This window comes from Patagioenas fasciata, chromosome 21 (genome assembly GCF_037038585.1).
Source record: "Patagioenas fasciata isolate bPatFas1 chromosome 21, bPatFas1.hap1, whole genome shotgun sequence".
NCBI classification, from domain to species: Eukaryota; Metazoa; Chordata; class Aves; order Columbiformes; family Columbidae; genus Patagioenas; species Patagioenas fasciata.
Genome location: NC_092540.1, coordinates 822,818 through 846,658, shown reverse-complemented (window position 1 = coordinate 846,658; position 23,841 = coordinate 822,818). Strand labels below are relative to the sequence as shown.

The following is a 23,841-nucleotide window of genomic DNA, read 5'->3' as shown; positions in this document are numbered from 1 at the left end:
GGGGAGTTTTCTCTGCACAAGGAACAATTCCTTTGTCAGATCGGAACATGCTGAATTTAATCTCAGAATGAATTTTTATGGCCAAGACATAACCCACCCTTGAAAAGAAAGAGAGTTGATAATGGCGGGGCTGACACGAGCTGAGTTATAGCGCTATAAACGACAGCACTTTAATCACGCGATTGAGGCGAGCGGTCGGTGCACCCAGGGCCGCAGGTGGAGCATCCCCCGCTGGGCACCCGGCCCGGCCGCTCGGGACCTCGGCGGCTTTACAGCCACCTCGACCCTTCTGCAGCTGGACACTCAAACACCGGCGAAGCATTTACTGTTTGTGGAACCTGGGACTCATCTGCAGCTTCAGATCAGGACTGAGCGTAGCTGTTTTGCCAAGCGGCACTCGGATGAGCTGGTTCAAAGAGCCTCTTGCCTGAGTCTGATACCGTATCTTGCTAAGGCTTCTGGCGTTACCCTGACTGCGCCGCTGCAGTCGCCGCCCATGTTCCAGCACACGCCGACACTGCACTGCGGCCGTTTCCATCATGTGCATTTTTTGTTTCGTCGTGTTTGGGAAGGAAGAGGGGACACACAAAAAAGACACAAAATGGAAGGTTGAAAATGATTTTCAGGGAAAAAAAAACCTTTTTGGCAATGAAATTGGGAAAAGAAGCAGGGACGTGAACACCAACCGAGCCAGGCAGAACACCCGCACGGAGCTCCGAAACTTCGCCTTCCTTTAATTACACAGGTGACATTTCAGACATTTAGTCTGATTTTTTTTGCATCTGCATATTGAAAACAGCCTTTTAAAAATACTTAAAAAATAGCTGCTACAGAACATGTATTTAGTGAAAAGTAAATCTTATAAAAATTCAATTGCAAAGTAGTTAAGGTATTTGAATTTTTTTTAAAGAAGAAGAATCCCAAGAAAGAAAGTATTTGATGGCTAATAATCTCATTTCAATATAATAGGACCTTTCTTTTGCAAAGAGCAAGACAGGTTAAAAGATATAATTATGACTTTGCAAACTCTCCCAAGTGCTCCGAGATCATCTGACAGTTCTGATCCCGCTCAGCTCTCAGAGGGGAAAAGTCTTTGTCTAGTTAGAGAGTTAAAGAGACAGGGTCCCCATTCCGCCCTCTGCCTACATCGCAATTTAACTGTCAGAGAAATCCACGCTGCGGAATTGTCTCATTCCAGCCCGGCGCAGGAGCGCGGGAGGCCTGAGACTGACCTGTCACAAGCGCCCTGTTGAAAAATGGATTCCAGAGTTTCAATATTTTTTCCGGAGGCACTTAAAGGTTAAAGATGTGCCAAAGAAGCAGGATGGGGTTTTTGTCTCCTCCTCCACTAAGGCTTTTTAAAACAATTAAAACAAGAAAAGAAATCATTTCGAAATTAGGGATCATCAGTGTAAAAAATCCCCTGAAGATCAAAAGGAACACATTAGAATCACATTAATTCTGATTTAAAAAAAGGGAATAAATCCCCCTTTTCAATGGAAAGAGAAACTTGGAGCACATGTCACTGGTGTTTTCATTGTCAGAATTCACAGGAAGGTGCAGCAGTGTCTGCAGACGAGGAGCCGCGAGGAAGGACCCCGAGCCTGCGGGGACAGTCGCTCCGGGCTGTCACTGGGCTCTTTAAAGCTTTGCTTTCCTTAATGTTTCAAAATAGTGAAAGAAGGAGGGGAAAATATTTTTCCCAAGTAAGCAAACAAAAGGAGCCATTTCTTCAGGGGTTTCCAAGGAGCCACAAACAAACAATCCCAAATCATTTTTTTACCAAATATAGATGGCAAACAGACAGCTGGAAGTGACCAGAGCCTTCCAGCCGCTGCCCCGCGCCTGCCACTGCCAGCACCGCCAGCACGAGGGCCCGCAGCGGGTCCCCGCTGTCCCGCACACAGCCCCACAGCAGCTCTACACTGTCCTACACACAGCCCCACAGCAGCTCTACACTGTCCTGCACACAGCCCCACAGCAGCTCCCTGCTGTCCCACACACAGCCCCACAGCAGCTCTACACTGTCCTACACACAGCCCCACAGCAGCTCTACACTGTCCTGCACACAGCCCCACAGCAGCTCTACACTGTCCTACACACAGTCCCACACACAGCCCCACACTGTCCCACACACAGCCCCACAGCAGCTCCCTGCTGTCCCACACACAGCCCCACACTGCCCCACACACAGCCCCACAGCAGCTCCCTGCTGTCCCACACACAGCCCCACACTGCCCCACACACAGCCCCACAGCAGCTCTACACTGTCCCACACACAGCCCCACAGCAGCTCTACACTGTCCTACACACAGTCCCACAGCAGCTCTACACTGTCCTACACACAGTCCCACAGCAGCTCTACACTGTCCTACACACAGTCCCACAGCAGGTCCCTGCTGTCCCACACACAGCCCCACAGCAGATCCCGCTGTGCGACCCACAGCACCAGGACCCAGCAGAGCCTCATCCAGCTGCGTTTTCCTCCCTCCCCATCAGCAAATCGTAACCTGCTCCTCCCCATCAGCAAATCGTAACCTGCTCCTCCCCACGTGTGTCTGATGGGGCACAGGCCAAGCAGCTCTGCATGTTTGCATGAATGTGACCAAAGTAAAAAGAAAGGGGACGGGGAACCTCATTAAAGCATCCTTGCAGCCTGATTTGTGACCCCCCTCTGCATCAGGAAGTGTGTCAGCACAGCCCTGTGTTTCCATAGGACCTGCGGGGTGACCAGGCTTTAAGTATTACTCACTCCAAATCAAAGCCAAACTGGCCTCCTGCCCTAGGAAACTCGCCAGATTTCTGCTCTTAAAGGAATGATAAGCCTTCAGGATGCTTCTCTTCTGACTGTGCAAAATCAGGGTCAAGTCTGGGATAAGAGCTCCTCATTAAACGGCTCAAATCCCGCTTTCCTTCAATCTGGAGGGAAGGTTTCCTCTGAGAGCAGGACCAGAACCCACCACCGAGATGAAGGTGTGCTCCTGACAGCCCGCATGGATCACACTTTTAGAAGGTGTTTCTTTCATGTCTGTTGCTCATAAGGAGACAATAAAGCCTTCTCCATTCTTTCCATTGAGATCTCTGGTCAGTTTGCCTCAGTTTTTCAAAGGATGAGATGGTGATGGGGTTTCCCTTGTGCAACCAAGAGCAGGACCTCGGTGTCTTTGGAAAACAGCACACGCTAAAGCTGGCTTCCTCGTGCCACTGCAGAGCCGCCATGATTCTGTCCACGTACAAACGAGAACTCATCGGCTTTCCACGCTTCCTCCCTAACCCAACCTGTTCTCCAGCTCATCTTCTCTTATTTGTGATGAGTTTGGAAGGATTTGTGCCTTCGAGTCAGGGACAGCCTTGCTGCTTGCTTATGACAGCCCCAAGAGGCCAAAGGGAATTCCCGCAGTGAAAATCATGGATGTAGTTCTGAGGAGACACGGACAGTGGGGAGTGAGACAGTGTGAGTGTTACCTGGAGAGCAAACAGTTGAGAGTGGCAAAGAGCCGTGGCACACACTGACTCAGCCTGTGCTGAGCGCGGAGCAGGAGCGAACACACAAAAGGATGGAGGAAGTCAGCAGGTGTAACCCCACAAAATCACACAAGAGCCTTGCTTGGGTTTACCATTTGTACCTCATCACTTTCCTTCCTTCCTTCCTATTGCTGCAGAAACCAGCCTCACCCCAATGCCCCCGTGACCTGTGCCAGCTGGCAGCCTCTTCCTGGCCAACTCAAACCAAAGGCCATGGTTAATGCCAACAGCTTCGCCAGGATCTTCTCAGACAGGGGAAACCTGCGGCTGGTGTGAAGCTGGAGGTGCTGGTGTGCGACCGTGCCGAAGCAGAGTGCTGTCCTCAGAGCAACGATCACCAGCAAACCAGACAATTTCAGCTGAGCCGTGAGCTGAGCTGCCTTCGGGCTGGGACAGGCTCAGGCGACGTCCCCGCTCTGCAGTCGGTCCCCCCTCAGTGCCTGGCACACGTTTCGGTTTGATTGATTTTGTAATTGCTCGTTTAATTGAACAGTTACAGCAACACTATCAGGAAAAGGTTTCAGAGCTGGGAAGGGGGGTGGAAGGGGAATTGGAGCAGGGGAAAGAGCAAAATCGGTTTCTCCCTTTCTCTTAAGATGAAAACACAGAGAAAAAGAGGCAAGGAGCTGAGTTCCCTTCAGCAGGCACTGAGGAGGAGGAGGAGAGCCGAAAACAATAAATTACAAAAAGAGAAGAAAAATGAGAAGTGGGTTGAAAAGTGTGGCAGGGCCAGAGGGTCCCGGGGACTGCTTAGCCTCTAGCTGACATCCTCTTCCCGCTGGCTGTCAACGCTGGTACGAGGAAAATGGGCCACGGAGACAGAGAGCTGGGAGGCTGAGAGAGCTGCGAGGGGAGAACAGGCAGGAGAAGGTGGGAGAAGAAGCCCGTGTGCCTAAATAAAAAGTGCATGAGCAACATGGAGAGAGGGAAAGAGATACCTGTGTCAGAGGTGCTGCAAACAGGGAGCGTGTGGAAGCAAAGCAGACACATGCAGGAAAGTCTGCATCACAAACACACAAGGGGTGAGGGGTGCATAGCGTACCCTTGTGTGAGAGGGTAACCTCAGAACGGCAGAATGGACTGGCAGGAACACACGGGAAACCTGGGATGTGTGAGAGCGAAGGGAGAGAGCACGGATATGAAAGGAAAGCGAGCAAAGCAGTGAAAGAGCCGGCCGGTCACCTCTGCACAATCGGCGTTCGTGCTGGCTGGTATCAGAGAGCTGCTGGGTATGCTCTGCTGTCACGCGTGTCATGTCACATCTCTGCAGACCTGCTGCCACGCTGCTGTTCGTATCTGGGGCTGCGTGGGCACCACTTTCATGTGTCTGGGCATTTTTTGGAGTGCCTCTGCCTCTGGTCTGCATGTAGCTGCCTGGGCGGGTTTCCCAAAATGGCAAGCAGCCTCTAGTTGTTGGTATAGTGGGGGTTTGCATCGCTTTTCACAGTGTGCTTGTGTCCACCCGTGTGAAGGGCTGGTCAGGGACATGTGTGCAAATCGGGTACGTGCCCGTGTGTGCAGTGGGCACAACGCACCTCTGCTCTCAGGAGCGGACATGTGGCTGTGTCACCGTGTGTCCCCCTGCGGGGTGTGTGTGTCTCCGTGAGCTTGTTGGGTGCGTGTCAGGAAAAGGACAGGGGAATCCAGACAGGGTCAGGGGGGAAGGTGCACACAGAGGCCATGGTGCAGCTCCACAGCAAAGCAGATCAGGTTTCAGGAGAGCCCAGAGCTGGGGCTGCAGGGGACAGGAGGTGGGCTCTGCTGCCTGCATTCCCGGGCAGGCAGCACAAGGCAGGTTTAAAGAATATCCTTCCATTTAGGAGTTTGTTTATTATTCTTAACTAAGCAGCTCAGACAGGCAAGCCGGCAGCACCATATCCACCCTGATTTCCCAGGAAGGCAGGGAAGGGAGGGACAGGAAGGCAGATTTCCAGACTAGGGCACAAAGGGATTTATGTACCGCTGGGCTAGGAAAAGGGGCAAAGCAGCTTTGCCAATTATTTAGAAAGAAGGTGGAAGACACTCAGCTCTGGGATGCTGGCGTGGAGCCAGGGTGGGTGCAGCTGCAGCACGGCACACAGGATCACAGCTGACCTGCTGTTCCAAAACCCAGCGGCACCTTTGGGTTGGCAGCTCTGCTCACACTTAAGAACTTCAGACTTTTGTCTGAAATTCCTCAGAACCAGGAGCAGAGACTTGGCTATGTGTTTTCTAGGGAGGAGGGAGAAGCGATCTCTCTCCCCTTAAAATCCACTTATTCCATCAGGAGTCACACGGCACCAGGATATCTGTGGCAGCAGAAATTCCCTCACCTCGCAAGTGTGTCCACACCAGGGAGTCAGCACACATCTCCCAGCTCTGGATTCTGGCTCGTCTGGCCCATCTAGCAAGTTTTCAGCTACCACAGCGATGACCACAAACACGGCAACCTAAACAGAAAGGAGAGACAGCATTGGTGTGCATTTCTCACAGGGACAGACCAGATATACCTGTGGGCTCCCCTGAGGCACAGGTGGTGGAAAAGGGCAAAGTTCTGCACGTCTGTACACAGAGTGGAAAACACAGAAGCACGTTCCTGCGTACTGCTTGTGCACGCACGCCAGCTCAGCTGAACGCTGTCCATGTGTGCAAAGATACACAGAACAGCATTTTTCAACCAGAATCTTCCACGTTTCTGGACTCTAGTGAGCAAGGGTGTGCTGCAGATCCAGGCCATGGGGCCCACACCAATGTGCAAACAGCAGGTTTAGTGTCCTCACAGCTCAGAGAGCAGGATTGCGAGGGAGGGCCTATCTTTGCCATTTGCTGAGTGCCGATGTTTGTGCTCACACTGTCATGAAAATGAGGTCAAGGAAGGTCATTCAGTTCAACAGCATAAATCAGGGAGGAAAGCGGAGTGGAAGCCTCTGAATCCTTGGGGGATCTCACCAGTGGGGGGTGGCCAGGGAGCAGAGGAAGGGCTAATGAGACATAGAATGCCACACGCGGGTGAAGCAGAAAACACAGGCAAATGAAAGGAGCCAAACGGTGGCAGCCAAAACAGAAGGCAGGAAAGCCCAGCCTGAGGTCCTTTATCCTGTGCTATAACCAACACTTCGTGTTAACTCCCCGGCTTACTCTGCCAGAGCAGGCAGAAAGGCTCCACACCCTCCCGTCCCGACCCGCTGACAGGAAACCTTTCACTGGAAACTTGCTCGCATTCAGTGCAAAATGTCTCACTTCTGTTAGCAATTTGTTCCCCATCACAAGCATTCCTGGGAGAAGCCTGGCGGGGTAGGAGCCCAGGGGGCTGCGTGCGGGTGCTTCCACCTGGCCACGCGGTTACCAGCACAGCGGAGCGGCCGGCCGGCCTTTCACCACCTCCCGCTCTCCTCTGTGTCCCTCATTCCGCCTTTCACCACCTCCCCTCTCCATTTCTCTCCTTTCTCCTCCCTTCTGCCAGCCTCCTCCTTCCCCTTCTCCACTTCCCCTCTTCTTTCATCCCTTTACTTTTCTGCTGCTGTGTGCTCGTGGCACGTTTGGACCTCACACTCTCTCCTCCCAAACTCATCACACCGGTGCCCTTCCACACTCCCAGGTACGGCAGAGCTCAGCACCTTCCCCTTCAGCTTGGCCTGAGCCTCCCAAATGCTCTTTGCCATCAGTCTTCCCCCAGCACTCTCTGGACAGTCTGGAGAGTCTCCCTCTCTCCCTCCTCCCTTCCCCCTTCTCTTTCTCTCCCTCACATAATATTTTCCATATGAAGAAGCCTTCCTGAAGCCCCACACTGCCCTCTCGGCGAGTCTTAGGCGGGTTAGAGGAGACCCGGGGAGCCTTTAATCCTCTCTCTCTCTCTCTCGCTTGCTTTCATCCTCAGCCACAGCTGGACGCCCCATTGATGTGGAACAGACCAAACACCAGGCCTCTCGCTAAGCTGCTGCTGTGGGGCCTCTTCTCCTTTAGAGCCAAGCCCGTGGCCCGTGTCCTGCTCACAGTGCCTGTCCCATGTGCCCAGCAGCCCGCGCGCAGACACGGCCAGCGCCTCCGGCTCTGCCTCCCCCAGCCTCGCTGCCGCTCTCTCCAAAGCTACTGTTTCCTTGAGCCACCTTGTTCTGAGACAAGGCCCCACCTTCTCCCCTATCCCAGCATCCCCCTTCTGAGGATTATTTAGCATCAGTTCCCCATTGACTCACATCCCTACAGAGCATCAGGCTTGGCTGAGGCTAAAGGCTTGTTTGAGTTTCTCTGCTGGTGCTGGTGGCAATGTCCCCAGGAAGGGCCTGGAAGGCTCCATTGTCTGGCAAAGAAAGTCTTAAGGCTGCAACCTGCTTAAAATTTTGGAAAGAAGGGTCTTCATCGTCTACGCAGTATCTCTTTCAAAGCACACTGCAGGGTGAGACAGCGATACACAGCTTCTCTAACAACTTTGCAGCACACACAAGACAGGTTCACATGGGCACGGGAACCAGGGGCAAGAGAGGAGTGACAGACAAACTGCCATGCCCTGGCCACCTGCCCGCAGCGTGACGTCTCGGGCTCCGGCCACTGCAGCGTCGGCTCGCTGAGCGGAGAACGGCACTTCCATCCACGCCAAGCTCCAGGCAGCTATTCAGCTGCAGCACCTCACCTCGGTGCCGAGCTGCGGGCAGATCTGGCTCATCTATGCACAGAGTGCACAGCGCTCAGCTGCCCGCAGCTCCGCACCACGGTGAAATGCTGGCTGAAAAACCCCCCACCCGCAAAGCCCCTGCTGAGACCCCATCTCCTCGCCCAGAACCCCATTTCTGATCTTCCTCTGCCCTCTAGTGGCCTCGCACCCCCAAACCAGCCCTGTCTCCTGCACCCCGCTCCCCCGGCTTTGCAATCGCACGGAGCAGCCCCAGCGCTGCTGCGACACCCACCCCTCTGCCGGGCCTTCCTAGACCAAGGGCTACGTATGGGGCAGGTAAATCCAAAGCCAAGGCCACTGATGTTTTAAGTGTCTAATCCAAAGAGGTTTCTGTGGGTTTTATGGCAATGAGAGTAACTCAACGGGAAGCAAGAATTTCTATGGAAGGCAACAGAGAAGCATGTGATTTCATCCTTGATTGGATGAAAGCTCAGGAAGAAACTTCTTGGGGATGGTTAAACTGGAGTGGAAAGACTAAGGGAAGGACGGCAGGTGTCTCTGCACACAGAGCAAGAGAAAGGGAATAATCTGTTCTCCGAGTTTGCAGTGGATATAAAAGGGAGCAAGGCACTTAAATCACAGGGAGGGACAGATGTTAGGAGAAGCTTCCGAGCAAGGATGGTGCAGGATGGAACAAGTCACCAGGAGAATGCTGCAAGCTAAACTAGTTAAACAGAGATTAAAATTAGAAATTGCATCAAAAGAGCCGATCATATCATTTGTCACCGGGCTAGATTAAGTAACCTCCTGAGATAACATTCATCTTATTTTCTGTGATACTACAATTAAAAACCACATTGATCCTCTTTCAGAGACGCTCCTTAGTGACCAACATGCGGGGTCCTGGACAGACACCCTGTCCTACCCAAAGAGCTTCTCTGCTCAAAGACGGGGCCTCCAACGGACACGGCAAACGCAGCTGCCATGGGAAAGCATGAGGCGCTGTGAGGCAGCACAGACCTTGGCGCAGCTTGTAGGCAACCAGTTGCAGAAACCAAACGAATTGCAGACTCTCGGGATTTGCTCATAAGAGAACGAGTGCATTCCCGCTTCTTGTTACCAAGCATCAAGTGCCTGATGAGAGAGGGATTTGGGGACAAGACAATGCGAAGATATCTAGTACAAAATGATTAGCTAGAATGTATTGTTAATAAGCTGCTTAGTCATATAATTGGAAGTTATTTGCAGCCAGGGTGTCAGCACAGTCTCTCTGCGCTGCTCTGGCGGAGCGAGGCAGGAAGGTACATTCCCCAGACTCCCCCCGTACTTTTTACCTTATTACTGGATCACACCCTCCTCAAACCAAGAATTCAAACAAGAAGCTATTGAAAATTGTTACATTAGTCTCTTTTTTCCCCATTCCTGGGGAAAAAAATGATAAAGTATTTTAAGACTTAGCTCAACTTGATGTTCTTTCCAATATTTATGCAAGAGGCTTTCTTTTTTTTCCCCAAAACCAAGACCTGAGATAAAGCAAACTAAGAACTCACTCAGCAACTCTCAACTTGCTAGATTCTTCCACAAATCTGAAAAAGGGGAATGATTTCTCCCTACCAAAGGTTTTATCCTAACTCGTTTGATAATTGACTGAAGCTGCTCAGCTGTGAACACTGACGAGTTTCTCCCAGCTCTTCTGTGAGGGTGGTAACAGAGGGCAGAGTGGCCAGCGGCCACGTGAGAGAAGCAAAGGGCCTTTGCCATCAAGATGAGCCGAGCTCTGCTCTCAGTCACTTCCCCAAATGCACCCTCACATCATCTCAACATCAGTTTTGTTGCAAAACATGGGGAAGGATTTCCGTGGGATGGCAAGAGCTCAGCCACTTCCTCCAGCGGCGTCACTGCGATGCGGGAGGGCTCGCTCTTCAACAGCGCACGTCGGGCAGCCCCCGGCAATGCCCGTTCCCTGGGCCTGAGGATGGCCATGGAGCTGCGAGCGCTCCTCCTGCTGTCGCTCTACTTCCCAGGTAGGAGAAGGGCTGGGCACGCAGCCGGCGCCCGAGGGAGCCTTCCCCACTGCCGCGGAGCTCCGCAGCCGCCATCGGCACCGGCTGCGCTCCCAGCTGGGCAGCTGGCGGCTGCCATGGGGAGGGAAGGGGCAGCCGCGGTTCCCACCGTGGCTCCATTTAGACTTGAAGGTCCGACACCTCAAGGACACACATGTCCGTGGGTTTTAAAACAAAGATACTGGGTTTTAAATCACAATTGTGGTCCCAGTGCAAATCTCTACACTGCCCTCCAGAAATCAACCTTCCCATTTCCAAGCAGGTGAATTTAGCAGCAGAAATGGATCTTGGTTTTCAGAGTTCATCCAGCCGCAAGTGCTCACAGAGGAGGGCTGGACGCAGAGTTCGCCTGTATCTGTCGGGAGGCTGTGGACAGCCCACAATCAGCTCCCCTCTCCCACATCACAATTGATATTCACAGGTCTCCAAGCCCAAACACCACTTTCAGAGGAGAGACAACCAGAAGGAAGCAATCTGTACTTCCAGTGTCCTTACACAGCACAGGTGAACTACCAGCGGACAAAAGCCTGGTGCCGCTGGAGAGATGGGCAATGCGAGCTCTTAGTAGACACAACCTACTCAACACAAAATGCAACCACAAAGCGAGCCACAAGGGGGAAAGTTATGATAGAGGACAACAGCACAAAGAGGATCGTGACCATCACCATAACCAACCTCCAGGTAAAGGACTCCGGCACATACAGCTGTGCCTACTACACCAACCGTTATGAATATGTCCTACTAAAGACAATCTCACTGATCGTTTTCAAGGGTGAGTACCTTTTTCCCCACTCCAATGCAGGTCTTGTCACAAAGCAACATCATTCCTGCCCCTGCTCCATCCCCCCCACTGCTGAGCAGCTCCTTCTGGCCCCCAGCCCCCTCCCCACCCCCACTCGCCGCCTGCCCCACACACACAGCACGGGGTGAGGGAGCCGGCTGCTGCTCCTGGCTCCCTCTGGTCCTGCCCTGGCTGACGGACCAGCCGTGAGCGAGATGCCCAGGGCAGAGCTCGGCTCAGGCCGGGGGCAGACGCCCGTGTGCCCACTGCTCACAGGTCAGGGACACGTTTGCTGTTTTGCAGAGTTGCACAAGTGCGAACTGGACAGTCTCTCTGTACAGTGCCCGTACAGCACCACGGTGGGTGGCACTCCGGTGTATACCACAGATATAAAAGCCTGGTGTCGGCTAGATCAGACTGAGTGTAACATCTTGGGGAGGACAGATGGTCCTTCAACACAGAATCACAGGAAAGCCCAGCAAGGCAGAGTCTTGATCCAGGATGACACCAGGAAAAGGACTGTCACCATCACCATGCAGAAGCTGCGGGCCCAGGACACTGGTGTGTACTGGTGCGCGCTCTACACTATCACTCATCTCATCCCAATACTGGAGGTCAAGCTCTCTGTGTCCAAGAGTGAGTATCCACTGGCAGCCAAGTGCCCATGTTGGCAGATTTGAGCCCCACCTCCCCTGCTTGTTCTCCCTCCTGTCCTGCGGAACAGGAGCGCTCGGTGGGGAGCCCAGCGCTGCCACCGCACAGCTGACAGCCCTGTCCCCCTGTCTGTCCCCTTCTGCTCTTCATGGCTGGAGGCAGAAGGCCACCCAGGCAGCATTCAGCCCACAGCGTGCATTCCAGCCATGGGGAGGGGCTGCCACTGTGCCGGCTTTGGGACCTCAGCACACATGCCTGTGTTTTCCAGAGACGCGCCGATACACAGCCAAGGAGTCGGGCAATGTCACTGTCCAGTGTACGTACAGCATCACAGACTACAGGGCTGTGACCAAAGCCTGGTGCAAACAGAGCGCTGGAAACCGCTGTAACGTACTGGTCAACACAGAGTGGTGGCCCTCAGGGTACCTCAGCCCACCTCAGCAAGGCAGAGTCACCATCCAGGACGATACCAGCTCGGGGGTTGTCACCATCACCATGGAGGAGCTGCAGATAAAGGACTCCGGCGTGTACTGGTGTGCGCTTTATGAATACCCTGATCTTTCCCGAATGGTGGAGGTTACGCTCAATATCTCTGAAGGTGAGTACTGACCTGGGTTGCTTATTTGTGCCGGGTGTCACAGCAGGACTGCATTTACATCTATGCAGCACTGGCAGGGAAGTTTAGCTGGTACATTCAACCCACCCAGTAATGATTATTCTTCTCATCGTGCTCATGATTGCTGTATCGGCTGAAACAACTTTGTCTGGTTCTGCAGGCACCACTCAAACTACCCCTGCTGGCAACAGCCCAGAACCAAGGTAAGGCCTAGAGAAAGTCTCAGAGCTTGAGTGCAGACAAGCTATGAACTACTAATGGCTTGTCCACAGTTTGCCTGTCCTCCTGGGGTAGGCAGCGCCTGGGCATTTTGATCTAATCCCTGCTCACAGAGGAATGAGACCTGACAGGTCCTTACAAAGGTGGCCTCTCCCCTTCCAGCTTCTGCTCAAACTGTAAAACGTACAGGATTTTCTTCCCCTTTGGACATCTGCTGTTGTGAACACTACAGCACAGAGTACAATCACACACCAGCTCCCAGTGCACCAGGTGCAGCGAAACACAGGAGAAAAAGGCAGTACCTACTCCAGAGAATTGTGCTCTGAGCTCTGAACAGCAGCTTGTTTTAAAAGCCTGAAGAGTAGTTTAGGAAAAGCTCAGAAGGTGCAGTCAGGTAGAAAAATCAAGATAGCACAGCTGCAGGAGCACCGGAGCCTCCTTCCAAGTGCATAAAGCTATTCCTGTCCCCTTTTTGGGTCACTGTTTGGTAAGGGGTCAGTGCTGTGCTACCATCTAACGCTGGTATCTCCTGTGCTCTCCGGGCTGCAGCTCCAATGCAAACTCCTTCGTCCTGCTCGCTGGTGTCCTGAGCGTCCTGTTCCTCCTGGTGCTCATCGGCTCCATAACGCTGTGGGTCAGGCGGCACAAGCAGCTCAAGAGAAAAGGTATGTGGAGGCTGGTGACATCTCGTGTTCTGGTCTGTGCTGGAGGGGCCTCCTCTGGCCATCACCTCTCCATTCCGGGACAGCTTATTCCCGGCTCAGGGTGGGAAGCCTCCCGCAGGCTCCTCGCTGGGGTCTCCTCTCACAATGAGTCAAACCCACGTTCCCCCAGACTCTGCACAGGACACCTCCTAACATGTTAGAGTAGAAATAAAGCAAAAGCAGCGTGTTCACCAGATGGAGGGTAGATGGGTCCCACTGGCACACCCATCGCTTCTATCACTGGGCAGTCCCACAGCCTTCCCCAAAATTCCCCAAGCACAGGCAATGCCCAGGCATCTCATGGACTTCTGCACTTCTAACACCTCTGGTTTTGGCTCATTCCAAAGGTACCAGACAAGCCGAGGACATCTATGACAAGCCAGAGGACATCTATGACAATCCAGAGGACATAGCACAGGTAAGGAAAATGACAGATTTCCCATACGGTACCTGAATCTTCAGCAATAGTCTGTGAGAAGCCTGCTGACCCATGGGATCAGGGCCTTGCTGCTCACTTCTGGTTGTGAGCAGGAGGGGACATGGTTTTAATGTCACTGGTGAGAGGAAAGGTCCTGGGTGGAGGGGTGTGCGTGATTAATGTAAGGAAACTCCAATAGGAACAAACCACAGTGGAACATATTCTGGTAATCTCAGAAATTACTCAAAAATTAGAATCCAAGGTTAGACGACGAGGTTGTAACCTGCATCAAGGAGAGGTGAGGAAGGAGAGAACTTTCTGTTCTCCCCCTCTGTCCCGACTGAAGGTAGTTTCCACATGGCTTCTCCTGTCCTCCTGGGAAACGCTTGTTCTTCTGACAAGAGCAGTGGCCTGGCACTGAATCAGGCTGCCAAGCATCTTCCCTTTCTTTTCACAGCTTGACAGCACGGACAGAATGGAAAGTCCTCAGGATGACAGCAAAGACCTAAAATATGTTACCCTGAACTTTGAATCCCGACTCAGCCCTGAGGATCCTCTCTATTGCAATGTTCAACCAAGTCAGGCCCACAGGAAACCCGAAGATGAACATGTGGAATACGCTACCATTGCACTCAAGGAGTTACTGACAAATGACAAAGGATGAAGCACAGAATGCCAAAACAATCCAGAAATGAGAGAACAGAACTGGAATATGAAGTGTGAATGTGGAGTAGAAGGTGTATGGTTGACACGGGAAAAATCTAAGTTTTTGTTGCCACGTGTATATCGCCTGTGCATTTTGAGACCTCCCTCCCATTAGAGAGCAGTAGAGAACTTTGCCACCAGTGTGCAGATTCTCTGGGGTCAGGCAGAGGTGCTGGGTAATTCTCAGGATCCCTTGTACATCTGCTTCCTTCAATCCCATTAAATTGCAGACTCTTTCGTGAGGCAGGTGTGGAGGAGCGACCTTTTGTAAAAGAGAAATACTTGTCTGGACATGGATGGGTTTGGTATTTCAATGGTGTTCACTGGGAGAAACTATCCCACTCCTAAGGGTTCTGCTACCGCGGCCAAGCGAACAAAACTCTAACCGCTGTGACCAGGTTCATTTGCTGTGTAAGTGGGGGGGACACGAGCGCTGGATTAGAGGAATAAGCAGCACCTGCTTGCAGGCAAACAGCTTGAGGGTGCATTGCAACACGATGACACGCTGCATTGCAAACTCCGCAAGCTGAGGATTGTACTGCATGAATCTGAGCACCAGAAGGTCTTGTAGCTACAAAACAACAATGCACAGAAGTCATACACATACTTTTTGAGCCTTAATGCAAATGAGTATTTCTGGAGAAAGGAGGACAGGGAACAACACGCGGTATTGCACCAGAGGAGTGGACAGGGCGCGGGGACGGTTTGGAACAGAACTTCCCTTGCTGTGCTAACTGCAAGGACGAGCCCTGAGCAGACACGAGGAGTCTGTACAGACAGTAGCACAGAGCAAGAAACTGGGAGGATGTGTGAAGAAGTTACAGGAAGTGTGACACAAAGAAAGAACTATGACCATAAGAGGGCTGGTCCCAACATCAGATGATAGAATGGAAGGGACACGATGGTAATTAAGAGCAGATTATTTACAGATGTAAATGTCCAAGTAAGTCAGACACACAAGATATTTCTAGATTTCCAGTGCAGCTCTGATGCAGGTTGGCAATTTCCACAGGACCATTAGACTGGCTGGGACCCCATCGAACCCTGCTGTCCTGAACAACCACTGCAGAAACTATCCAACGTTCTCCCAGTGCACTTGGTCCCTCACCTGCACTGTTGTGAGGCATCTTTGCATCTCTTCAGGAATCACTATCCAGCTCTGGTCTTTGCAGCGCTGTGCTGTACCCACATGCCTACTTCCACCACTTTTTAGTGTTTTGGCGCCATCATAGAAAGCAAGTTTTTGTGGCTTCTTCTGAAGTCCCAGGAGATCAGAAATGCACATGTGGTCTCACAGGGGAGCTCACCGGGGCTGTGGGAAGTGATACTATTACTTCCCTCTCTGCTGGAAATACTCCAAACAACACATTTTCTGCCTTTATGTACCAGTCATGTGGTGAGCATATGAAATGAGGTTGCTGGGGCTCAGCTCAGTTTCTCCAAAAGACCAGAAACCCTGGCACTTCATGCACGGGCTTTTCTAAACTTCCTTCCCCTGAAAATAAACACCAAGGTTATGTCCCTGCCCTCCCTTCACCCTCGGGATGCTGACTGAGCTACCTGCGGGGTCTTGATGAGAGTCACCCTTTCCATTTCGGCTTTCCAGAACCGCCCTGCGGAGCCTGCAGGCAGAGCCCATTCCAGCGGACCGGCAGTGCTGGCGGGGCTCAGGGGCCGCCCGCACCATTTCAGGCCATCACATGATGCTGTTCGAGGCGGTCTGCACTGAGCTGTGGCTCTGTGTGGGCAATGCTGATGCCTGAATTTTCAGAAATGCCATCCCTGATGAATTGCTCAATATGCAGGACAAAAAAGATGCCAAGTTCCTGTGCTCATTCCTTCCGGCAGAGCAAGGAGGGGGGAAAAGCAGCTGCTCTTTGGCAAGAGCCCTTTTCACTTTTCTCCAGCCTCCTCTCTTGTCCCTGCTCTGCTCAACTGACATGGAGAAGCTCATGGACTTCATCTTCCTGGTCTTCTTGTCAGGTAAGAAAGCGTACGCAGCCTTCGTTTCAGTTAACAGGGTAACGGATTGCTGCTAAACTCAGTCTCTACTTGCACTTTGTATGAGATTACTGATAATGCTATGGGAAAAGACAGCGCAGGTCTTCAAACACAGTAGCTTTTTCCAGATGCACAGGCGCTTTTGTTGTAGCATTGCAACAAATTGGAAGACCAATACAAACAGTTATCAAGAGTCTCACTGCAAGGTCCAGGGCAATGCAGGCAGAGGGAACCTGGAGCACTGCGGTGCGTTCTGCCCTCCGCTCTTCCCCGCCAGGTACATTGCAGGGATGTCAGACTCCTTCCCCGAGTTTGCTCTTTTCCCTTAATTTAACAAAGGGCCAGCTGTGATCCGAGCGCTCAGGGTCTCTCACAGGGATCCTCTGGAGTCACAAAAACACTGTTTGCAGGAGCCTTGTCTGCCTGCTCAGAATGAACGGCGAAACTGTTTGTTTGCACCTGTAGGGCTCTGGGTGTAAATTGCAGCACCTAGGGTTCAAGAGGAGGAAAAGACTCCTCAGGGAAGGAGATGTCCTGAAATCTTGGACACTTGACCATGCTTTTTTACAGTAGCACAAAACAAGGGAGGAAGAACACAAACAGTAAACGATCTGTCAGCAGAACTGGTTGTAAAGATAATGAGGCAAAAGCTTTCCACAGGGGCAGCAGCAAATCTTTAAATGCCATGATTCTGATCAAGAGCTTTTTGCAACGCTGTTTCTATTTGAAACAAAAGCAAAAACCAACCCCCTGGGGCCTTTCCAGGAACCGAAGGGGCAGAACTGGGGGGGAGGAGGGTCCATGATGTTTAGAGGGATTGCACACCACGGGACATGCAGGGAGATAAACCTTGACAGAACAACGGGGTGGAGCAACAGCTGAGGATAAAGACTTATAGACTTGTAGGTGTCGGATACTTGGAGAGCACAGACCCCTTTTAATGCCTTCCTGTAGTCAAGCCTGAAAGACCTTTGGATTTTTTAGTTTACAATTAACTTAGAATAGTTGAAATTATTTTACAAAGTGTTATCAAAAGGCTCAGCCAGCACCAAGTCCTGACAAGAGACTATTTTTTAATTTACTTGTGTTTTACCATTCCTTATGCTTTCACAGAAGGCACTAGCCTCTGAATTTTTTTCACTAGAGAGAGAGAGATTTCCACAAATACCACATCACATTTCTCTCTGGAAGTATTAATAGCTCAGACTGTCCCTTCTGCCTTTGCCTACAACAAAGAGGAACAGAAATTAGAAATAAGGAACCAAGGAAAAAAGGAAAAAAAAAAAAGCCAAGCAACCAAAGAGCAGTTGACAACAAGATTAAAATTAGCAGGATGTTAAAAGATAGGGTGAAAAAAAATTGCTAAACCCCTGGATTTAGAAATTAAAAGTGGAATTAAGAAGTTAGCTCCTAAACAAGTAGCTGGACACTGGTTTGTATGTGTGACTTTGATTCTAACAGCTTCCTGCACTGAATCTCTCTGGCTGTGTAAAGAGCCTTAAAATAAGAATAAACTTGATGGGCACTTACTGCAAAGGACCCTTCTGCAGCAGAGGCTACTCCGGAGCCAGATCTGCATCTAGGAACAAACAGGGAAGGGCCGGGCTCAAGGCACAACCTGCGCTGCCTGCCCTGCTGCAGCTGTGTGCACAGCAGCAGGCTGGGGTTGCAAAGCTGGGCTTACAGCAAGGCTGGCCTAACGAGGGTTACACAGAAACCATTTCCCACCACTGGGTCAAGCTCTGCCTTTTATGAGCTGCCTTGTAAAAAGAGCTTTTAAAAATCAAGATAACTTGTCTGATGCCGACTCAATATACCCAAGTGCCCAGCTTCGCGCTCCTCAGGACCACAGGAAAGTGCAAGTTTATATTTAATCTTAGTCTTAATTTAACCTTAATCATGCTGACAAACTGCTTCCCCGCAGCAGGCAGGAGCCCAGCGATTGCAGGCAGTGTGATGTGGTTGAGCTCCAGACTGCAATCCCGAGCAGTAACCACAGGGCCACAAGGGAAGGACCAGCACTTCCTGAGCTTCAGAAAATCTGCAGCTATTAATGACATTGACACCTCCTCCTTCCCTCGGTCCCCCCAAGAACAGAAGGGCTGCCTGGCAAGAGCCAAAAAACGCACGGGTCAGAGGGGTCACTGAACCAAGGCCCTGGGCTGAGCACCCTCTCTCTTTCACAGGGAGGCAGGCAGGTGACAGCAGCTGCCACTAGAGTTCTAGAAGAGGAAAATGACATTTGGCATAAACATAGTGGTAAGGGATGGATATGAGAGAAGCAGCTCACTGCCTACTCCTCCTCCTAGCGTCCTGTGCTGCAGAGAACGTCACTGTGGTGTATGGAATGGAGGGGGGCACCGTTTCTGTCAACTGCACCTACGACCCCCGGCAGCAGCGCTGGAGAGAGAAGAGCTGGTGCAAGCAGATCGATGAGACCAAGTGCCAACGCGTGGTGAGCGCCCGGCGCTTCTGGCTGCCGTTCCTGAGGAACAGGAATGGCACCACCTCCATCAGGGACAACGTCCAGGACGGCGTCCTGACAGTGACCATGAAGCGACTCAGGAAGCAGGACGCTGGGATGTACCAGTGCAGAAGTGACTTCCTGGGGGAGACAAGCAGCTTAAGGAACGTGCAAGTGGAGGTGCTGACAGGTAGGTCCTGGGGCTCTGAGTTTTATGAGTTCCTGCTTAAAACATCTTGCTTTAAACATCTACTTTTGTCATGCTGTAAGGAGGGACTGTGTTGCATTGCCTCCTTTAGTTCCCAATTTACAGCAATATGACCTCACTGTTACAGGATGTCTAACACGTCATCCCCTTGTTGCTACCCAGATTAATGTCTTAGCACACAGCCCACTGTTATAAACACCTTGGTTATCTACACTGGTGCTAGTGACACCAATGAGTATCATCACCCAGAAACACCTGCACACTAAATTGTGCTGTTTCTGCCAGCAGCTGCCCTGGAGACCCAGCTGCCGGAGGAGCCCAGAGCTGTGCAGAGCATCTCCAGGTAAGTTGCTCAACTCCTGCTGGGACCGCTGGCCTTCCCAGGACCAAACAGATGAGCATCAGCAACCCGTTCAAAATCAGGCATATTCTCTACCTCCTCCTAATCCACGACAATTCTCAGAGCTGCTGCGTGGTTTCTAACGAGCAGCTTTATCCTAATCCAGGAAATGCAGTGCTTTAGTTAGTGCCAAGCAAAACAACTCCTGCAGATCCTAAGTTATCCGTATGTGAGATCTTGTAGTTATACCTGTTCTAGTTGCTCAAACCTCGCAGGCTCTGTTCCTATCTTCACACTGTAACTACAAGGGTTTCTTTAAAGGTTGAACCATCCTCTTGATGGCTCAGCTTTACTATTGTATTTGTGGTCCTCCATAGCATCCCTCCTGAAGCTGATTTCACCATCTTCTACATCATTGCTGGGTTCCTGGTTACGAAGTTCATGGTGGCTGTGCTAATCTTTACCATTGGCAACAGCAGAAGGAACAGAGAAGCAGGGCAGAAGAACCCAAACTCGAACGAGCAGCAGGTCCTCCCTTTGGCTGGTGACCTTGCACAGGATGGCATTGGGCCCTCCTGGGGGAGCACTGCCTAGAGCTAAACCAACGGGAATCCATGGCCAACAGAACACCAAGCATTTCCAGGCAAAGCTTTGCCACCTGTCGTAAGAAAACATCACCTACTAAACAGGTATCAATGACCCTAGCACTCAAGAGAGGGAATGTCACCATCTACTCCTTCTTCTCTTTGGTGCTGACCAACATTTCCTAACACAAGTGAACTGAAAAGATGCTGCCAGTAACACCAGAACCTAATGGAAGAGGATGGGATTGAGGGCCGGGGGAAAGGAGGAATACAAAGTCTTTCTTTCAAGAGATCTGGCACAGACTTATCGATGTGCTGAGGTGCTTCCCAGGCATGGAAAAGGTGAGGGAGCTCTGCTCAGTTTTCCAGCTCATTGCTCGGCCAGAACAAACTTTGCTGCTCTATACAGCTACTGACAAAGGCTTTGTTATAAATAAAACTATGAATACAGCCGTGAACATAAATAGCAGTTCAAGTAACACACCTCAATGACCATGTGTTGAGCAACTCACAAACACATCCACATCATGTAAAAATGGAAAGACAAGGTTCAGTCTGAAATCTTCAAGAAACTTCTCCTGATTCACTGAAGGTCAGTGTTAAAGAACTAATATTTTTTTCAGAGTATCCTATATCTTCTCCCAATGCTTCATGCTTCCCCCAAGAGCATTAAATATAACCAGAACTAGACGGTTTGTATTGAAAACTGTTATTTGTCTATAAATCACCTTTTTAACTGAGATCTCACTCCTTAAAGCCCAAAGCTTTCAGCACACTTCAGCAATGCAGCGCTCCACTGTCAGCTCGGTCGCTTCCAGCAGCCGCCCGCACCAGCAGGGAGAGCGATTTGGATCCTCAGCCCCAGTGTCACTGCACCGGGGCCGGAACTGGGACCCAGCAAGCTCGTGGTATCTCAGAGCAGGGCCAGCGGGGCTCTGCCTGCCCAAGGTGATGAGGGCCAGCTGCCAGAACTGCCCCGGGCAGCGCGGATCCTTGGTGAGAGGCATAAGGAGCTGCAGACCGTGACAGAAGCGATGTGCAGTCCACCCACAGCTCGGAGCCTGCTTCCCCACTCCTCAAATGAGCTTGGAACAAAGAACCAACTGTCTCTCTGTATTTCTCCCTGCACTTCTTCTGCCCTCTCAAGAGGATGCTACCAACACGTGATCATTGTTCACCCTTCCCCAAGCAAAGCTGCGTTTAGACCCCAACCCCTAGCGCAGTCCCTGCACAGCCTGCAAAGCTAAATAAAATCAAACTAATTATCTGACTTAGTGTGGATCATGATAAAAAGCTGCACTACTAGAGACCAAAAATGCCCATTTCTTTCCCAGCCACACAGCCTGATCGCTAAATATGGCCAGCTAGACCACAATACAGTCAAAGTGAAGAAGCTGCCAGTAAACATTTTGCAGCCTTCCCACCCAGGAAGGACATTAAGATTGTGGTTAAAAGATTTTCTCAGCAATCCCAAACTGGCATCATCACTGTATAGGCAGCAGACGGCTGCAAGTGAGAGAGCAAGTTCGCTCTTATTCTCCACGGAGAATTTCTCAGTGATAAAGAAGCTCTGGGATACATTTGCTGATTTTAATCATACAAGCTTTTGGGTTCTCATTTCTGTTTATGGTAGTTCTGTGTTTTGTCCAGAAACTGAACTTCATGGTGGGACATCTGGCAATCTCTGCCCGTCTGGGATCTTTCTCTCCCACTATAGCAAAGTTCTCAGTCTGAAATTACCCAGCATACAGGGAAGAAAGTCTGCATTTCTTGCTCTCTCCTGACATGCCACAGATCAGGTATTGTCACCAACCTGCCTTCCATAAACCACGCTGACCAGGCCTGATTGCCCGGCTGTCCTGCATGTGCCGCGTGACGGCACTTGGGAGATCTGTTACGTGGCCTTCCCCTGCGCCGCGGGCAGACCCAGAGACCTGTAACTCCCAGTAATTTCTTACACTCCTCTGAGCACACATTCCCTTTTCCCACACACCCCCTCTCCTCATCCCCAGTTTCATGAAACGAGTAGAAAATATTTGTGGTTATAGATGGACTTAGACATATTCAGAAGCAAAAAATGCTGAATTTCTTTTTATCTTCTCATTCCTCCTGGTTTCTCAGAAGGACGGAAGAAACAAAGCAATAGGATGCCAGATGGGGAACTGAATGATGATACAATATATTCTGCCATAAGGCACCCACCTCGGGCAAACCCTGACGATGTGGCACCCATCAGCAGCCTTCACCAGGAGTTTCCTTCCACACTCAGGAACCCCCGGGCAGTTCTGTTTCCTCAGGTCTGTGCAATGTCCTGTTACCTCCAGAGCCGCAGCTCCACGTTCTGGAACTGAAAAGAGAAAAACGGGTCCACCTAAACAAAGCAGCACAAAGCCTTTGGTTATTTGCAGAATTTTGCTGAACTGCACTTAGAAACAACCCATTTTAACCAGTTACTGAAGCTGGACACACGTGGGGTGCGAGGCAGAAAGCAACTGAAAGGATGAGGCACATGGATGCACAAACTGCCCCTGAAAAAATAACTGCATTTTTCTAATAGTCCAGCATCACAGTTCAGCTACTGGCAGCAAATCTAGTGGAAGGCTATGGCATATTTGTTTTTTCCAAATGGCTCTATTTTTAAGCAACAGGCAACTATAAAACCAAATACAGGAAACTGTTTCTCTCTGGTAGCAACTGATACAGGGCCACAGTCAGAGAGTTGTGATAAACCACAGCACAAAGCTTCCTTTGAGACTTTCAACAGTTCACAGAAATACTCACATAGAAAATACTAATTATCACACACTCTGATAAGATCCAAGTCAGCAAAGTGCTAAAGAACCTGCGTTATATTAAACACAAGTTGTTTCAGACTTGAGAGATAAAGAATGCACTTGACATATTTTAGTGAACACGGGTCTTATTGAAAAGTATTTGTTGACCTCCTAGTATGAAGTGTCTTCAGCTTGAACACACAGGTGCAGAATTTACACCCAAAGTTATTTTTGCAAATAACTAACTTTGCATTTCCTTGCCACACCCATGCTACGGTGTAAATCCAGCTTGACTTCTGTTATAAATTACACACATTTTGATGAAACTACTGAATTTTGTTTTCATGGTGATATGTGCGAGCATCCATTAGGGATCATGGATGAATCCCAAAATTAATCTGAGATTTTCATCTTAATTCTGTGAGCTGGGCCTGAGGAAGCTGAATACAATACAAAAACGGCTTTAATTTTCTGGAGTCCAACTGAGGTACTGGGTGGCACGGGAGGAACGTGAAAGGGCAGAGAAGACGTCTCTGAACCACATAAACTCCACTCTGCCCACGGCTGCTCATCCAGCTCAGACGTTGGGAGAGACAGAGGAGAGAAAAAGGCAATTCCATTGACTGGTCTGACATGGGTACACCACAGCAGGCTTTTTGCCATTATTTCTGACATTATTTTGTCCCTCTATTGCAAATTCTCTGAAAATAAAGCTAGAACCCCCCCGCCCATAATAAGAGATGAGGGAGCACGTGTCCCTGCCCAGGCCCGCAGCCCCAGCCCTTCGCTTCCCCGGCCCTGCTCTGCAGCCATGGCCCAGCCGGCCCTGGGCCGCACTGCACACAGCCAGGGCTGCCTGGCAGGGGAAGACTACCAGGCAGCCTTATCTTCATTGTTAGAACTGTAATTTTGTCCTTCAAACAATAATTGCCGTGCATCCTCTTTCCTCCTCGCCCAGACTCACCGAGCATTTTCCCCACGCTTGAAGGATGCACAAAAGCAACACTGGCCAGCTCAGAGCAGCGTTCCTTCCCTCTCCCAGCTCAGGGAGGCCAACTCCAGCTCCAAGAAGGTCACAGAAAAACTCGGAGCTGCGAGGCCAGGCCTCTTTCTACTTTTATGCAACCCCTCTCACACAACCCACCCCACGGGCGCCATCTTGAGCCGCTCCCTCAGCCTCCCAGAAACGGCAGCAGG

The 23,841-nt window shown here is 50.9% G+C and overlaps 2 protein-coding genes and 1 long non-coding RNA gene across 6 annotated transcripts in view; 2 read left to right on the top strand and 1 right to left on the bottom strand.

Moving 5' to 3' along the window:
* LOC136111023 (uncharacterized) overlaps positions 1 to 23,810 on the bottom strand; it is a 50,397-nt gene extending 26,587 nt beyond the window's left edge. For 2 of the 3 annotated variants that reach the window (XR_010652701.2, XR_011742100.1), the window contains exons 1-3: positions 23,609 to 23,810; positions 22,073 to 22,217; positions 5,838 to 5,954 (exon numbers count right to left, since the gene is read on the bottom strand). This is a non-coding gene — a long non-coding RNA (uncharacterized lncRNA). Of the gene's footprint in view, positions 1 to 5,837; positions 5,955 to 22,072; positions 22,242 to 23,608 lie in introns of all 3 variants that reach the window. The other variant, XR_011742101.1, reaches the window with a different exon arrangement.
* On the top strand, positions 9,880 to 14,498 carry TREM1 (triggering receptor expressed on myeloid cells 1). The gene is made up of 8 exons (XM_065854675.2): positions 9,880 to 10,137; positions 10,598 to 10,948; positions 11,261 to 11,593; positions 11,880 to 12,209; positions 12,388 to 12,430; positions 12,996 to 13,111; positions 13,498 to 13,568; positions 14,026 to 14,498. Exons 1-8 carry the CDS (start codon positions 10,017 to 10,019, stop codon positions 14,230 to 14,232), a joined length of 1,572 nt encoding a protein of 523 aa, XP_065710747.1. The 5' UTR covers positions 9,880 to 10,016; the 3' UTR covers positions 14,233 to 14,498.
* On the top strand, positions 15,723 to 21,140 carry LOC136111022 (triggering receptor expressed on myeloid cells 2-like). 2 transcript variants are annotated; one of them, XM_065854840.2, is made up of 4 exons: positions 15,723 to 16,256; positions 18,584 to 18,928; positions 19,232 to 19,289; positions 19,664 to 21,140. In XM_065854840.2, exons 1-4 carry the CDS (start codon positions 16,073 to 16,075, stop codon positions 19,878 to 19,880), a joined length of 804 nt encoding a protein of 267 aa, XP_065710912.1. In that variant the 5' UTR covers positions 15,723 to 16,072; the 3' UTR covers positions 19,881 to 21,140. The 2 variants fall into 2 exon arrangements, with proteins under 2 accessions (XP_065710912.1, XP_065710913.1); XM_065854841.2 differs by having other exon boundaries at positions 15,733 to 16,256; positions 19,235 to 19,289.
* Positions 23,811 to 23,841: the final 31 nt, after the last annotated feature.

Coding starts and splice junctions, on each gene's coding strand:
- LOC136111022 (XM_065854840.2), top strand. CDS start 16,073: ATGCAGGACAAAAAAGATGCCAAGTTCCTGTGCTCATTCCTTCCGGCA. Junction 18,929..19,231: donor GCAAGTGGAGGTGCTGACAG/GTAGGTCCTGGG, acceptor TGTTTCTGCCAG/CAGCTGCCCTGGAGACCCAG. Junction 19,290..19,663: donor GCTGTGCAGAGCATCTCCAG/GTAAGTTGCTCA, acceptor GGTCCTCCATAG/CATCCCTCCTGAAGCTGATT.
- TREM1 (XM_065854675.2), top strand. CDS start 10,017: ATGCGGGAGGGCTCGCTCTTCAACAGCGCACGTCGGGCAGCCCCCGGC. Junction 10,949..11,260: donor CTCACTGATCGTTTTCAAGG/GTGAGTACCTTT, acceptor GCTGTTTTGCAG/AGTTGCACAAGTGCGAACTG. Junction 13,112..13,497: donor CAAGCAGCTCAAGAGAAAAG/GTATGTGGAGGC, acceptor CTCATTCCAAAG/GTACCAGACAAGCCGAGGAC.